Source organism: Vanacampus margaritifer, chromosome 3 (assembly GCF_051991255.1).
Source record: "Vanacampus margaritifer isolate UIUO_Vmar chromosome 3, RoL_Vmar_1.0, whole genome shotgun sequence".
NCBI lineage: Eukaryota > Metazoa > Chordata > Actinopteri > Syngnathiformes > Syngnathidae > Vanacampus > Vanacampus margaritifer.
Window position 1 is genome coordinate 6,121,192 of NC_135434.1, and position 17,306 is coordinate 6,138,497.

Here is a 17,306-nt window from a genome sequence, read left to right on the forward strand (position 1 = left end):
GCTGAAGAAGAATTATCTGAAGTGACTTAGATTTACCGACGTGACATTGTTTCGAAGCGTGTGCGCTGCTATGATGTCACAGTGTGCACTGCAGTGGATTGTGGGTAGTGGGATTATCCCATGTGAGGAAACAGCTGAGGTTCGTGTAGCGTCAGCATTTATGAGCAACGCCCTCATATGTGCTCCACGCTGACAATAATCCCCTCCTCCTTTTCTTTCGCCCTGTAGGGGTCAGGCACCCACAAAGGTTCCCCCCCTCCCACCCCCACTAAAAAGTCAAAGGCGGAGAGGGGCGTGAGGGGGGTTACAAAGGCAGACTAAAGTGACACATCTGCTGAGTCATCACTAATCCAGTGAAGCCCAAAAAAATGCATTTTTTTGTTCGGTCACGTAGCACACGAGGGATCAAATGTCCTGCTTCAGTTATGCAACAGATCTTTCTTACTCTCACATCTTATTTTCCCCCTCTCTCTCTCTCTCTGCTCAACTTGCAATGAACGTGTCAGATGGAAATCGCAGACGCATTTCCGTAGAATCAATTGGTGTCCAAAAAACAAAAACAGATTGACTTCATCAATTGATTCCTGTCTTATGAAACAAAGTGTAGGTCAATGGAGGCCTGCTGAAAGATGGAACTCAAAGTTAGGTACACCTTCACATGGTTGTTTCAAAAATGATATGGCGGATATAAATACAATAAAGCTGTCTGTATTCGGATTTGCGAGCAATTTCACATATTTTGCCGCCATGCCACCTTTTGCTGCCCCTCTTGCTGCTGTTAACCCATTGAAGTGCACTACTCTGTTAGCAGAAGTAAAGTTAAAAAATGAGTAAGATTTAAAATATATATTTTATACATTTATGTTTCTAGAATTATTATTTACACATTTAAGTATTTTTTAAATAAATATATATACATAGTAGTAGCTAAGTTAACGTGTTGAATCTGCTGTTCTTATTTACGAACATTTACCTAAACGTTTGCTAGCTCCTGATTGGTTAGGGTGGGTCAGCTGATCAGTTGTCAGGAAGTGGTTGTTGCTGTAGCTGCGTGTGTGACGAGTAAACAGCGTTGTTCCAGAAGAAATTCGTCCCCATCCTGCTTTCTCATCTTATAGTGTTCCATTAACCACCAAAGAACCTTCACGTTACACATACATCGCCGTTGACTGCTAAGTTGTGACTGGAGGTCGTACATGGTTTCAATGAGCACCTTTTTCGAGATTCTTTTCCAAGGATGCGCATGTGGTTGGTTGGTATGTTTTGCCTTGGAGAAGTTCTGGGTTCGAATTCCAGCTAGTGGGGTTGCTGCGGGTGCTCTGGCTTGTGCCCACACTCCAAAAATATAGGTTAGGTTGATTGAAGACATTTCATTGTTGATTGTCAGATGGGATATGTCACTTGCAAACTGGATGAGGACAATGGATTGATGTTAATTTGTTATCTAACTTTTAAACACATGCAAGCACAATGAAAATAATTTAATTTTGTGAATGTCTCATGAATACATATTAAAAATAAAAGGCACATACGCATTAAAACTGAATTTCAAGTCTCGTCAACTTGTTCATAACCAGTTTCAGACCTTATACTTCAGACGGCCTCTAGAGGCGCTGTGACACTGATCAGGAATAGTCCGGCAATCTGTGCTGTCTCATGAGACTGACCTCGTAAAATAGACACCTGTAAAAGTTCAATAGCTATGTTTATATTCACACGAATACATTCCTACATTAATTATTAGTCACAATAAAATTGACAATTAAAAAAAAAACTGCATTTGACTCCTTTTTTAATGTAGAATTCATTGCCTGAGGTATGCTTGAGTGACAAAAGTGATTTGTTTTAATTCAGTATTATTAGAGAATAATATAAAAAAAAAAGTCAGACATGTTTAATGGTCATTTCAAACAAAATGTTTATTCAAATCAAAATAAGGAAGAACTAGACAAAAGATGAAATCATTCAGAACATAGCATATTCATAGAATATCCATACATCGTCACAATTAACAGAAGAAAAAACACAAACGTAGAAAGAAGAAAATTCATCAGCGAGTGATATTGCACTTTGTTTCTAAAATGTTTCAGACGTCATCTCCCCGATCAGTTTGTCCTCTGAACATTTCAGTTCCTGCCTTTTATCAGCTTAATCTTACTTTTGGACTTACTCAAGCCGTCTGACTCGACCGGCGTGGAGCAAATATGTCAGCTTATTCATTATTGTGAAACATAAGAGCGTCAAACAAATACAACAGGAAAAACAAAAAAAAGGAGGAGAAGGCAGTTTACATCTTCCTGGGAGGAGGAGGGCTGATCAACAGCCTGAGAGACCGCGTGGGTTGTCCGTTTGTCAAACTACACCAATGCCCTCGGATAAGTGGAAAAAAAGAATGATCAGGCCTCTCTGGGCTGTCTTGTCTTGCTTCTAAAAGGACTTATTTTTCCCTTTTGAATGGAAATTAACGACAAAAAGGCAAAAAAAAACTAACCAAAATAAAAGAAGGAGAAAAAAAAAAGTATTTTCTGTGTCAAGGCCACAAAGATAAGATCACTTGAAAGATCTGCAGTTTGTCACTTGTCGTCAGAAGCGTTCCGGTTGTCGGCTGGATCTCCACACATGCACGCATACTCACACGCCACATAATGTAAACTAGTCTTTCGTGATTAAATAATGCATCCACATCCTACACAACACTGCTTAGCTGAAACATGATTAGTACCTTCTTTTTTTTTTTTATCCAGACCTTCACCACAAAATGCTTTATTTATTTATTTATTTATTTAAATAAAAAAAGTGCTGCGCATTCTATTTCCTGACAAACCCAATATTACCGCAGCTGGCCTATTGTGTTGAATGAGTGAGAAAACCAATGTAGTACTCATGTCAACCTACTACTACTTGTTCTGACCAGACTGCGCAATTAGGTTTGCTTCTCCAAACTAGAAGCGGCGTCATTTCTCGTCTTCTATATATATTTTTTAAATAAAGCATTCTGGCTTCACTGGTCTGATAAAATGAGCAAGTGCAGCAGGACAAAAGGGAATGTGTCTACAAAAGCTGCCAAGCTCATCTGCATGTCGTTTTTCTAAATAGTTTTGGTAGCATGACACAAACAGAACTCTTCATTATTCTCAACAGTGCAACTAAAACAACTTTTTTTTCTGCTATGTTCACACCGTTTGATACGTTCAATAGTGCTTTTCGGGCAGTAAGAGATTAGGAAGAAAAAAAAAAGGGGCAGCAGGCATACATTAAGGAGAAAAGTCTCCACGTTTTTGTATCAAAATGAGGCCTGCAACCCCTGCTCCAAATTCCCCAACACACATCAATAATTCTATGATCGGAGCCAACAAAAGGAGGGAAGCCAAACTGGATCCAAGCAAAGGAGGAAATGTCTTCAAAGAGCTTCTATGCAGACAAAAGTATACTGTGGTTGGTTTTGTTGGTGTTCAAAAAAAAAAAAAGGAAAAGAAAAAGTCCAGTCGTCGCAAGTCGCTCAGGAAATGTCAAAAAGGGGAGAAAAAAAACTAAACATAAAAATCACACAGCTTTCAAGGGAAACAAAATCAGTGCATTGTTCTTGTCTTTTCCAGTCTTGCATCTCGCGCAGTCTGGAAACGCAAGCGCTTGAAAAGAGCCACTCGAGTCAAGTCACAAAGAAAAATGTGCAAAACAAAATCCCAAAATGAGGCAGGAGGACTTTTGCTCTGTCGGCGGCGCTCTCGTCGAGGGCGTCCGCAACTTGGGCGATGGCGACGTTTTTCTTTTTCTAATGCAGTCTGGACGTGACCGGTGAAGCCTCGTGTCCTTATGTGCCACACCTTCGCGCTCGTCCTCGCTACTGGAGGCTCGCCATACAGATGGAAAATGTCTGTACACGGCCCAGCGCCAGCGAGCGAACGAGCCGCCAAAACGGCGACTCTCTTTTTTTGTGTCACTCAAGGAACACATTTGTCCAATCCCCAACTCAGTCTTTATTGGTTGGATCCTTCGGATTTCTCTCTGGTCGCCAACGACGGCGTTTTAGGAGAAGAATGAACGTGGAGCCTCGTTAGCGTGCAGGTTTTCTTTGGGTTCCCGAGTCAGCCAAGGGAATTTGAGGACGACAATTCAGCGTGATGGACAGGCGTCGGGCCTGCGCACTTCTGGACGGTCGGCGTGGTCAGGGTTAGGATCCACCTGGGGAACAAGGAAAATATGGACTTTTATTTCACGTAACCATCTTGGGGATATAGAGGATCAAAAAAAATGACTTAAATTAAATTAAAATTAAAAATAAATACATAAATAAAAACAGATAATATAAATTGAAATAAAAAAAAATATATATCCACAAATAAATACAAGTAAAAATAAATAAAAACAATTAAAAAAGGAGAATCCAAAAAAAATAAAAAATATACAAATAGAATTAAATATCAATCAAATAAAAACACTCTGCTCTCACATTGATTTATTTCATGCTGCATGTTATTCAAATGAGGGGGCGGTCCTAAGCGTGGCTTGGACTCGCAGTTTTTTTTGGGTGTTTTTTTTTTAACAAATCACTTCAGAAGAAAACAAATGCAAATATGTTTAAAAGTACCACTGAACTGTACGTGAAAAGTACACTGCACTGGATGAACATCTAAACAGGCTGATTCATTCTAATATGAATGATTCAATTTCATGTTTTTTTTTTTTTTATGTTGTAAATAGTATTTGTATCTAATGGAGTTATTCTTTCGTGTACGTCTCTTGTGGTACTCCTACCAAATTTTTGCAAATCCATGATATGGGTAATAAATGCATTTGTCCGGACGTTTTAAAAAACAACAACAATAATAATAATAAAAAAAGCTTTCTCTTCGACTCCACATTAACGTCCCTGCTCTTTTCTTCCCAGTGAATATCAGGTCACTCTTTAGCTGCAATAACTTTCTCTTTAAACATCACTTTACAGATGCTTCATTTGCAATGCAACCGTTTACCACCACATACGAGTCATATTTGAGGTTTCAATTTAGTCAATGTGCATCTTATTTAAGCAAGTCCGGCATGTAAAATGCGTTAAGCCAGGCTTACCTCCGAGTAGAGCGGGGGCGGCTGGAAGCGGAACTCATGGATATAGGCAAACAGAGGTCCATCCAGATCCTCGCGAGCTGCTGGCACATCCAGACGGCTCTGCCGCTGCTCCTCCGTGGCAACTTCCGCATAGCTTGGAGGAGCTACGAAGACCAGACTCGCTTTAGCACTCCGGGAAAGTTGACTCCAAAATGAACATTTTCCAAAAAGGAGCCGACGGAAGCGGCTTACCTTCGGGCCTCTCGGGCAGACCCATTCCCAGCCAGCTCATGCTGCACTGGCTGCTCACGCTGGATGTGCGCGAGCCAAAGGGATGCAGGGGGATGGTTCCGATGACTAGCGGCAGGTTGAGGGAAAGGTTTATTGCTCCTGGTATGTCCACGTACACCTAAAGAAGCACACAAGGAGAGCACGTAAGATGAGTGAAAGGCCGTGAGTTCTTTAAGGGACATTATAGAATGCCCTGTAAATGTGGGTCAATGTCTTCGGGTCAGATGCTTAAAGATCCTAGTGGCTGTTTACAGGGTCAAGAGGTAATAAGCACCCTCGAGGCAGGCGTTGCCGCATAATGCTCTTAGCATTTTTTGTTTTTTTTACTAGGAGCACAGCGGCCTCCAACATGAAATTTTAGGGGCACAGACAACCTTTTTTCAGTTACGTACCCCCCCTGTGAAATATTTTTTTCAGCAAAGTAGCCTCTAACCAGCGCAAAGCATTTCTGACAAACAACTTAAAAACAGAGTGCTGTGCCAAAATTGTTTTTACACTTTGGAACTCTCTTTGTGTGGTCTCGAACTATTTGAAAATTAAAATAATAATAATATATATATATATATATATATATATATATATATATATATATATATAAATAAATTATTAATAAAGATTTGTGCACATAAAAAATATCAGCATTATCTTTAGGATCATAGTAAACTTTTTTTTTTTTTGAACAAAGAATTTTAAATAAAGTTTTCAAATGATTGACGGGTGATTATAGGTGGCATATGACAAATTGGGTCAAACCATTCTGGTATGGGGGAGATACTGGGTTAGGACACTGAAATTGAATACTCTTCTGAATATAAAATGAATTAGTTAATTTAGATCTTAAGATTTTTCTGAAATATTTACATATAGTTTTGAAATCCGTTTCAATATCTCACGTACCCCCTGGAGTGCCTTCACGTAGCCCCATTTGAGAACCACTGCTATAGGTAATTTTTTTTTGGGGGGGGGGGCACAGTTCATTGAGTACGTTTATACAAGCCACAGTTTGTAAGTAATAAATCTTAAAAACCATAAAAAGCAACAAATTTGAATTCAACACCACATAATTTTTATTTTTTTTATCTTAAAATACTAAATTCACAAGATCCCCTGCACAGATTAGAATATTCCCAACCACTCACCATGAGCGAGTATTCCACTCTGATGATGCTGCAATCCAGGATGGAGGGCGACACGGGCGGGATCTTGAGCATTTTGCCGCTCCAGGTTTCCGTCTTGCCCGAGGAGAGGGACTCGCCCCTCAGGTTGGCCACCAGCTGCTTGACTTCCTTCATCTTCCCTTTGGCATAGAAAGTCTGCGTCTGGTAGATGGCCGCCTTCGGCACCACCATGCGGGACGAGCAGTTCTCGATCTCGGCGAAGATCTGGATCGACTCTCCTGTCACGCCACAAGGAGGGAAAAGCAATGAAGCCACTTCAGGTTGATAGAATGAATGACTGAAGTGTATCGGCCGCATTCTTACCTGGGGTGTACCCCTTCCGCTCAATTTTGGCACTTAGGGAAATTGGACCTGAGGTGCAGAACCAACAGCAAAGAGTCTTGTCCTTTGTGCCGGCCTGTGGTGACTGAAGAAACAGCTACATTAAATATAACTTTGCAAAAACTGGTCCAAGGTCATCTTTTATTGCCTGTTAGAGTACAATTTGAGCTTATTCACATTAAATGAAGCATTAGGTGACTGTGCTCTTCATATTTATGTTCTTTTCTTTTTTTAACATGAATTTGAGTCCCAGGAAAGAACTTAATTTCTAACCCGAGTTTCGTTCAAAATTCTGAGATTATACAACAGTACTGGGGCGGTAACCGTAAATTACAGTCTTGGAATTGCATAAGTAGACCGGCTGTAAAAGTTTTCAAGGTTGTGACACCCTAGAGGAAAATTGGGTCTCGGATGAGTCACTGTTGTTGCGCCACGCTTCCTCACTTACCAGCAGTAACGGAGTGTTGATGTCGATGTGCTCAAAGACTGTGAATTCCTTCTTGGTCTTGATGGGCAGCAGCCACGGCCTGTGGAGTTCTGCCTTCACCCAATAGCGCACGCTGCCATGCTTCCCTTCGAAAGAGGTAGCCAGAGGTCTGAAAAGGATGTGCAAAAAAAGTTACATTTACACGCATGAAGAACAACTCATTTGCTCCCAAAAAGGTATAAAACATTCTATTTAAAATATTGCAATGGTCCCAAAAACGTATTTATATGTTTTTTTTATGCTTGAGCATACAGAAGGCTTTGAGGTAGCCAGAGGTCTGAAAAAGATGTGCAAAAAAGTTACATTTACACGCATGAAGCGCAACTCATTTGCTCCCAAAAAAGGTATAAAACATTCTATTTAAAATATTTTAATGGTCCCAAAAATGTATTTTTTTTTTTTTTTTTTTATGCTTGAGCATACAGAAGGCTTTGAGGTAGCCAGAGGTCTGAAAAAGATGTGCAAAAAAGTTACATTTACACGCATGAAGCGCAACTCATTTGCTCCCAAAAAGGTATAAAACATTCTATTTAAAATATTACAATGGTCCCAAAAACGTATTTATATGTTGTTGTTTTTTTTTTTATGCTTGAGCATACAGAAGGCTTTGATGCAGCCTCTAACCTAAAGAGGTCGCTTAAAACAATGATAGTTGTTACAACAACAAAAAAACGGCCAGCAGGTGGGAACAAAGTATAAGAGATCAACCAAGGCCATGTTGCAAAAACGCTCTTTTCCCCACCGTTTTAAACAGGTTTGTGAATAATGATGAAACTTAGCTATATTCTAATGCTAATTGCTGCAAAACGGAAACGGATAGAAGTATACTTTTTTCCCCTGATGGAAGAAGAGACTAATCTTTCTTTTGGTAGGTTCCATGTTTTACAGCAATGGTACACAATATTCTGTGGGCCTTGCAAAAATCAGTCAAAATCCAGTAAAACAGCCGGGAGCAAAGGGGGTTGCTTCAATGAAAAGGGCTGGGAGTGAATGAGTTAATAATGAGGTGTTTTTCTTTTGTTTTGCAGGGTGAGAACACTCACGTCTGTGGAAGCTCCAGGCTGAATGCATACTCGTGTCGTCCTGAATGGATAGTGGTGAGTCCTTCCTCAGAGTTGTCATCATCTGAAAAACAAGGCGGACGCTATTCCAAACACTTGTAATGTATACCATACCTGGTTACATTGCTCTACGGGGGTATCTGAAAGTCATACCACAGAAAAAGTAAAAGAAAAAAAAACAGAGGGTGGGGGGGACAGAAGAGAATAAATTGATTTTACTAGGATATCTGCCTGTAAATAAGTAATGCATTGAAGGGGTGCAAGCGCATTTGACCCAGACCACCATGCAAATACTACGAACAAATACAACCACAGAGGAACTGTTATAAAAAGCCACAAAACATTTAACCCACTCGGATCATAAAAGTATAGGAATGTTTAATACTTCATATATTTATATATGTAGTCTACAGACTAAAATGGTCCCTTCATGATGTACTGAGCACACAATAAAAGTTGGGATCGGAATCTCTGGACCAAGGAATCCAGTCCACAAGCAACAACACCAGAGTCTGCTTAGCAACAACCACACCATAATGTGCAGCTTCTGGGCTCCGCTGTGGAATAAATATACATTTGCCATTGACGCCATAAGGAGGCAAGTCAAAAGCTGCTTCTGCCAGCTCAGCACTCCCGCCCGCCCCTCCTGCAAGCAGCAGACGTGTGGTAAACAAGTGCAGAGCTGTCAGTCAAAAGGCAGCAGCAGGAGGAGACCGGCCTAAACCGGTGCGAGCAGCTCCTACACACACACACACACACACACACACACACACACACACACACACACACACCACGCCACCCCCACTACCCTGCACAGACATACACATGCATTCATTACACATTCACTGTGCGACACTGCAGCTTGCACAGGCTCTGCACGAACTACTACAGCGTTTTTCATCCTCCGCTGTGGAAGAAGTACTGTGCTACAAGTACAATTCTTCATTAGGGAGGTTTCATTTTGCTGCTAAATTGCCACTTAATGAACTCTAAACAACCAATTTGTTACACTGGTATTGGGGAGCAGTTGATAGTGAATGAATACAAGCCAGTTTGTCATAAGGGATGGATGTCCCTCAGGATGGCAGAGTAAACTGATTGGATGATCTCACCTTTGTTAGGTCATAACTCCCTGGTGTTTGCAGTTCCTTATTCAGTCATTATTTCCTTTTTTTTTTTCATTCGTTGATTGCGTACATTTGTATTCCTCAATGCATTTGGAATTATTTTATTGCATCTGCTTTCACATAATGTGTAAATTACTTGTTTAAATAAAGTATTTAAAAAAAGAAAAAACTATTTAGTCTTGTAGCTCCTCTAAGGAACAAGCTTTTAATTCTTTGACTTGTTTGAATACTAGAAGTTCAATTTTGCACGTTTTTTGGTTGCAACATAATCCTGTCATGGCATTTTACTGCAGAATAATATAATTATGAACAAGGCACCCATTGTAACTCAGTTCTCATATTTCCCTTGCCATGTTTATTGTACTTTAAAACTGATAGCAGAATAATAGTTACATTATAATTCAAGCAATAATAAATCATTTATTTGAGGCGATCCTAATATACTTTCTTGCACGCAATTCATTTAGTACTTATGCAAGATTTGATAATTGCATACTAATAAAAAAATAGTTTTAGTTAAATGTAGAAAAAAAAACACACAACAAATATAAATAAATAAAACACGCCAGAGGACACAAGAGTAAAAGCTAAATAAAAGTGATTAAGACCAAAAATACACAAAAAAAAATCAAATTATATAATTAGAATATAAAATTGTGTGAAAGCAGTTTTATTATAAAGCCATCAAACACACGTTTTAATTAACTTGTTTTCTAGTCACAATCCGCAAAGGTGACGTCATTAGGCCACACATGAGCACTTCAGCCAATCACAGAGAGGCGAGGGCGGGGCCAGGGCTGTAAACACGCCCACTCCCAATCCAGTTTTCTGAACAGGATTGAACCGCTTTGAACAATGGGTGGAAACTTCAGAAAAGCCACAAAGAAACACATTTTGCCGCATGAATGTGAGCAAAATTTCACCAACTAAGCCGTGGAAACATTCGTGCATGTTCCAACAGTCTCAGCCCGCTTCGAAAATGCCTCTTATAATCGTTTTTTTGAAGTGAAACATCCAGCTGAGACCCGGCTGTCATTCATTCTGTCACATCGTCTCCAGCAGGTAACCACGTATGCGGCTGTCATACCACCTCAAAAACGTGACAAAGCTCAACTAATAAACCCCTTAAAACTCCCATTATGAGGTAGTTTTGATGTTAATAATGCAACGGCGAAGCTGCAGCATCTCTCCCTCAAAACTTAAGAAGACAAGTAAAAGCCAGTCTTACCTCTCTCGTGTCCAATTAGAACGTCTTTATGGTTGAGATATTCCACTTCCTCAGTATAGTTCTGTGTGTAGGCCGTGTTGGATCCGGCGTTCCGCGACTCGGTCCAACGAACTTTGGCGAAGCCTTTGGCGTGGATCTTGAGGGACTTGACGCGGATCTCGCCGGTCACCTCGACGATCACCCTCCCTGAGACGCAGTCCCCGCTTGAGAACACGGGCACGTTACTGTCATTGAGACAGTCGTAGCTCACCGTGAAGCTCTTTACCTTCCCGAGCACCATAGTTGCAGGCTTAAAAAAAAAGGAGGCTACAGACACTTAAAAATGTAAGAAAATGTCTGGTGGAGGGGGAATGAGTTAAAAAAAAAGTGTTGGTGCCTCTCTGCGAGAAGCAGTAGGCACGATCAGTGGTATCGATGTGTGCGGTTCATTGAGATGCGCGAAGGCTGAATAACAGCAACGTATGCTGTTATCGTCCGCCTCTCAGCCGCCTGGTCTCCGGTTAAAGACAAGGCAGCCTGGCAGCTCGCCTCACTTTAAGCGATGGGAGATGTGGGAAAAACAAGCATGTGCGCATGCGCAGCCATCGCTCGCTGCCCCCTCCTTCCGCCTTGTGCAAAGGAGGAGAGGGCCAGATGACAAGTTTGCTCAAACAGCTGAAAGATGGCATAAAGATACTGCTCTTCCACGAAATATAATAGCCATTTGTTTTTAACATAAACAAACAAATACAAATCCTAGTTTCTTTACCAACTCAAGCATTATTCCCTCCTTCCCTGTTTTGATCAGCTTCCAAAAATGTGTGGGCATGTGGTTTGGCTGCACTGTGTATGTGTGTGCGTGTGCGCAATCATGCATCATTTTCCACACCTGTGCTCCTCAACACTCCCCAATCACGCAGGGATTGCAACATCTTGCACCAATAAATCAGTAGAAATTGTGGAGGTGTTGGGAAAAAAATGGGTTATGAGAATTGAATAACATATGACATCTTCAAATCCACATGATGTTTTTGCATGAAAAAATGTAAAATGTAGAATTCACAAATGGGGGGCAGGGATCCTATTGTGTTTGAACAGAAAAACAACTTCAACAAGCTCAAAATGCCATCTGCAGGCCACTGAGGTTACTGCACTATGATGAGACGCCACCTGTTGAGCAGCATTGCAGCTCTCCTGATCGCAGTAGGCCAACTGCAAAAACAAAAACACGGCTTTTATTTAAAGCCAAGTTGAATGCGTTTGTAGGCTAGACAATGACAAGTAGTTGAACAATATGGCCTCTAACCAATGGTATCTGGGGTTTGATTCCCACAACTTGGTGCTTGAGCAATGCTGATACAATGCTGACAAGAATTGGTTAAAAACAAAACTTTTTTTTTTTTTTGCAATCCAAAATGGATGGATGGAATGCTATAATTTATAAAAATGTTTTAATCAAAAGGGCGCTTACAGTGTAGGCCAGGGTTTGGTAGTTTAGTTCAGTTCAGTTATATGAGGGCTCAAAATGCAAAACAAACTGCTTATCTCATGAGTTAACAGGGACAGATTTAATAGCATTTAAAACTAAACTTCCATAGGTTAAATCTTTTCTTATTGTGTGTGTGTGTTTTAAAGAAATGAATGATGCAGACAAGTGAAACAATAGCAGCTTGAACAGTGTAAATAAAAGGTGTTATGCAAACACCAATGACATTTGTTATTACTTTGGCTCCATCTGAAGAGGCAGGGAGAGAAAGAGTGTTTGTATTGCATTGTTTTTTTCCCCCATGCTGTGTTGATCTTCACGTTCACCTAATGCCTTTTCAAAAGAGCCGACAAGTTTTATGTATGTAAGTCTTGATGCCTACTAGCCAGAGGCTGAACTGCCCTACGTTTAATTATTGTCATTTTTTGTTCAGTTTTATTTATTTATTATTATTTCTTTATCAACAGTTGTTGAAAAAAAACCCTGTTTTGTTCTATTAATGTCAAACTGCCTCATAAAAACTATTTACAAGACTGCTTTATTAAAGTGACAATTATTCAAAATTCTACTACTCTGAAGATTCTCTACCACTCTAAAAGTCCAAAAGTTATACTACGCTATCTTGACTCAAAACGGATCAATGCTTCCACCTAGCGGTTGTAACGTGTCATTACATGTACAAGGACGTAAAAGTGTTGCTCGATTTACGATGGAGTTCCGTTCCTATGGTGACAACAACTGACAAATCAAGTCAGAATATACGCTAACGCAGTCGTGAAGTCATATCACAATAAATATTTGTATGGAAAAACAATGATATGATTATCAGCAAGAAGGGTGGTAAACAAACGTATGTGGTGTAATGTAAACCGATGACCCAATATAATTAAGTCTTAAGTTCCTCTTATTATTTTTCCTAAAACATTTTGTGTCTGGTGTGTTTAGCTATAATATCATGTTTCCTATTTTATGTTGTTGTCCCAAACTCTAAAGTTTGCTATGCTTTTATTTTGTTAACTGAACCCGGATGTTGTTAGTGCCAAAGTACATCAGTTGCAGGCGTTGAGGAATTTATGGATTTACTTCTTTATTTTTTTTTTTACACACGTTTCTACCCACTTCACAGCATTTTACCATGAATTTAATAATCTTTTTGACGTGTCTATTTCAAACGTTTGCTGAAAGTTTGTGTCATAACGGAACAAGACCAAACATCGTGATGGTGATGACTGATGCATTTGTGAGTAGACATGTTGTTAACACGTTTTATCCATTTTACTTGGCGTCTATTGTGCACAAACATAATCATGCTCAGTTGTTTGACACCCGGAATAGATATACGCATATTCGTGTTAGTATCAGTGTAGTTTGCAGTAGTGTAATATTGCAATAAATTGAGAGCTCTTTCTAATATTGATCACATTTAACCCCTGGGCGTTATTGTGACCCGTTTTTGGCTTTTTGTTTGTTCTGACCAAGCCATTTCAAAATAAAATACTGCCCATGGGTTAATTATACAGGTTTACAATTTGAAACATCTCTGTGCAATGCAGGGCTGTAATAGAATACTGCTAACTATAACAATAAACATGTTAATTCAAAACGTGTTGAATCAAAAACAGAAGATTTATTTTTTATTTTTTTAAACAGTTCTTGTAGTGGATCTTGTACTTGTTCTTATTTGTGCAGGATGGGCGCTTGACATTCGATCCTGGCAGCAAGGTTGTGCAGCTTCCATATGTAAACTACCTCCGAGAACTGGGGAGTACCTTCCTTAATGCATATACAAACTCTCCAATATGCTGCCCCTCCCGCGCAGGCAGGTCATCGGTCAATATCCTAACTGACGTGAATCATAATCCAGTTGTGACTTTCTACATTTAAATGGAATAATATGGTTGAAACATAACATATGTTGCATCTGTAGCCATGTGGAGCGGCCAGTTTGCTCACCTCACCCAGGCTTGGAACAATTACAAGTGCCTTGATACGAATGCGACCACGTGGATGGATCTGCTGGAGACGAACGGCTACCTTACAAAGAGGCTTGGCAAGCTGGACTACACCTCTGGGGGGCATTCTCTCAGGTACTCACTGAAAGTACACTGTAATAAAAAAAAATGTTGATTACTTCTCGATTGGATTTTAACTGTCTTTTGTGACACAAGTCGTGGAACATTTCTTTGTTTACATTTCGTGACGTTCATATTATTACAGTAATCGTGTCGAGGCCTGGACACGTGATGTTCACTTCCTGCTGCGCCAAGAAGGTCGGCCTGTCACTCAGCTGGTTGGAAACATGTCAACAGTGAGAGTCAATACTGTGGACTGGAAAAACACAGATTTTGCCACAGACTGGATCCATCAGAAGGCCGCGTATTCGTACCAGCCTTTCGCGCTTTACCTTGGCCTCAACCTACCTCACACGTACAAGACGGATTCCCTGGGGCCCGCTGCCGGAGGGTCCACCTTTCGCTCGTCTCCTTACTGGTTGAGAAAGGCATGATTCGTCTTTTCAATACGGTGTTTAACTGCTTTTCTTCCGCTAAATCGCTCAATTATGTACGCAGGTCAATTCTGAGCTGGTCTCTGTTCCCACGTGGCTCCCCTTGACTTCCATGCACCCTGTTGACTACTACTCCACCGTTACCAAAAACTGCAGTGGGGATTTCACAAAAGAGGAAGTCGAGGGAATCCGGGCTTTCTACTATGCCATGTGTGCTGAAGCAGATGCAATGTTGGGTTGGTTGACAGCAAAATCCTACATTTTACGAGGGAGTTTGTCAATTTGCAGCAGCTGATGGTCTTGAGTGGCTGATAAGAGAAGGCAGTAACAACAGTGAAAGTGACTGAAGTGAAGATCTGGCAAAGCTTCTCGTAAGAGGGAACTCAGAGTTTTAGGATGTCCTGAACTCCAGAATTTATTTATTTATTTATTTTTATCTAAGTAGTACAAACATACCACATTATCCGGCCAATGAAAATTGACACATTCTACAAATAATGACTTTAATTTGACTCATTCACTGCCATTGACGGCTATAAACGTCAAAAATTCATTTAACTATTGCTATTAGTTAAACATTTAGTTAACAATAGTATGAAAACCTAGAATTTTTTTTATTGTACACTTAGAGCAGATTTGAAATTTGTGATTAGTGAAGTCATGCGATTAATTACGATTAAAAACTTTAATCGCCTGACGCCCCAAATCTTGTAATAATCTTTTCTTCTTTTGTTTTTAATTGATTCACTGCCATTGACGGCTATAAACGTCCAAAAATTATTTTAACTATTTCTATTAGTTTAATTTGTTTTCCCCCTTTTCTTAACAAGACTATGAAAACCTAGAATTTTTTTATTGTACATTTATTTAGAACAGATGTAAAATTTGTGATTAATCGTGAGTTAACTAATGAAGTCATGCGATTAATTACAATTACAACATTTAATCGCCTCTTGCACCTATTTTTATAATAATCTTTAAAAAAAAGAAAATAATTAATGGCAGTAAATGAGTTAAGAATGGTAAATGCTTAATTTTTGCGAAAAGTCTTGAATTAAAAAGTCCACACTTCTTTCACTCCACGTCTAGACTGAAAAACAATGGACAGTTATGACTTGCACTAAATAAACTGTGATATGCTCTAGCTCTCCCGTGCAACAAAGAATTCATCAACGATGACGCTTCACTTTCTCTCCACAGGACGGGTCATTTCCGCATTAAGAGACACAGGTTTGCTCAACAACACTGTGGTGATCTTCACGGCCGACCACGGAGAGCTGGCTATGGAGCACCGTCAGTTCTACAAGATGTCCATGTTTGAGGGAAGCTCGCACGTTCCCTTGCTGATCACGGGGCCTGGCCTAACGTCAGGCCTGCCGGTCACCCAGCTTGTGTCGTTGGTTGATCTCTACCCTACTTTGATGGGTGAGCAAAATGATAGAAGCATATCAATGTCATCCAGTATAGATATTTACACATTTTTATGCCTGCACACATTTGTCTTGTATTGCAGATATTGCTGAAATCTCAGGAATAGGGAAGCTCAGTGGCCGCTCGTTACTTCCTCTTATATCCAAGGACAGCATGTTTCCCAAGAGGGAACATCCAGACTGGGTTCTGAGCGAATATCATGGCTGCAATGTAAATGCCTCAACCTACATGTTGAGAAGTGGCAAGTGGAAATACATCGCCTATGCTGATGGACTGAGTGTGCCGCCTCAGCTATTTGGTAAGCACGTGCTTCCAGCTTTCAAAGTGACCTCTGAAATCAAGCAAATTCTTCTTCTTATTATTATTTTTTGCTCTACCGCAGACCTGACACGGGATAAGGAAGAACTTCACAACCTGGCCTTCAAATTCCCAGACGTGCTGGCACAACTAGACAAGCGGTTACGCAGCATTGTAGATTATCCCAACGTTTCTGCAACTGTCCGTGTCTACAACAAAAAAGAATTTGCTGCCTGGCGCCAAACTGTACGTAGCAACTACAGTCAGGTGATAGCCAATCTCAGGTGGCACATTGATTGGCAAAAAGATGTCGTTACCAATGAAAGACTTATTGATAGGTGGCTGGACAATTCCTTATGATACGAGTACTGTATGCTTTATAGTCATATTGTAAAAATATTTTTATACTGTGTTCAGTTTGAGTTTTGTGAATTTTGCTCTGAATTGAATTTTTAATTTTCTGAAATTTACAAATATTATTTTGCACATTTGTATGCTCAGACCGTAATTCACTTATTCTGGGATGTTGGATATGCAATATTTTGTTATTGGTTATTTTCATTCATTTACCTGTTGTGTTTTTGTCTGCTTTATTTTAATTATATATTTTTTTATCTATTTTGTTTGTGTCTTTGCACTTAGATTGAGTCAACGGTGCATTTCCACCGGGAGCATGTACTGTTTTCTAGTTTTGATAATAAATAAATCAACCAAATCTAGCACTATCATAATTTTCACTCAATCTCTTGTGTATGACAATAATCCATAATTTTCACAATTCCAACAATTGTAAATATGGTATACAGTATTTCGTTTGATTAAATACCGACTATTATTTGTTATTTTTCAGTTTTTCTGTATTTGTTTT

General features: G+C 39.8%; 2 protein-coding genes across 2 annotated transcripts; one reads left to right on the forward strand and one right to left on the reverse strand.

Moving 5' to 3' along the window:
• Positions 1-1,901: 1,901 nt before the first annotated feature.
• On the reverse strand, positions 1,902-11,492 carry arrdc3a (arrestin domain containing 3a). Its single transcript, XM_077561599.1, has 8 exons — positions 10,740-11,492; positions 8,367-8,448; positions 7,285-7,432; positions 6,819-6,921; positions 6,477-6,733; positions 5,299-5,455; positions 5,068-5,210; positions 1,902-4,182 (listed from the first exon to the last, which is right to left on the reverse strand). Exons 1-8 carry the CDS (start codon positions 11,017-11,019, stop codon positions 4,114-4,116), a joined length of 1,239 nt encoding a protein of 412 aa, XP_077417725.1. The 5' UTR covers positions 11,020-11,492; the 3' UTR covers positions 1,902-4,113.
• Positions 11,493-13,254: 1,762 nt separating this feature from the next.
• On the forward strand, positions 13,255-17,163 carry arsk (arylsulfatase family, member K). The gene is made up of 8 exons (XM_077562216.1): positions 13,255-13,444; positions 13,894-14,023; positions 14,132-14,291; positions 14,422-14,704; positions 14,775-14,946; positions 15,911-16,135; positions 16,224-16,439; positions 16,524-17,163. The coding sequence occupies exons 1-8, from the start codon at positions 13,340-13,342 to the stop codon at positions 16,796-16,798; spliced, it is 1,566 nt and encodes a 521-aa protein (XP_077418342.1). The 5' UTR covers positions 13,255-13,339; the 3' UTR covers positions 16,799-17,163.
• Positions 17,164-17,306: the final 143 nt, after the last annotated feature.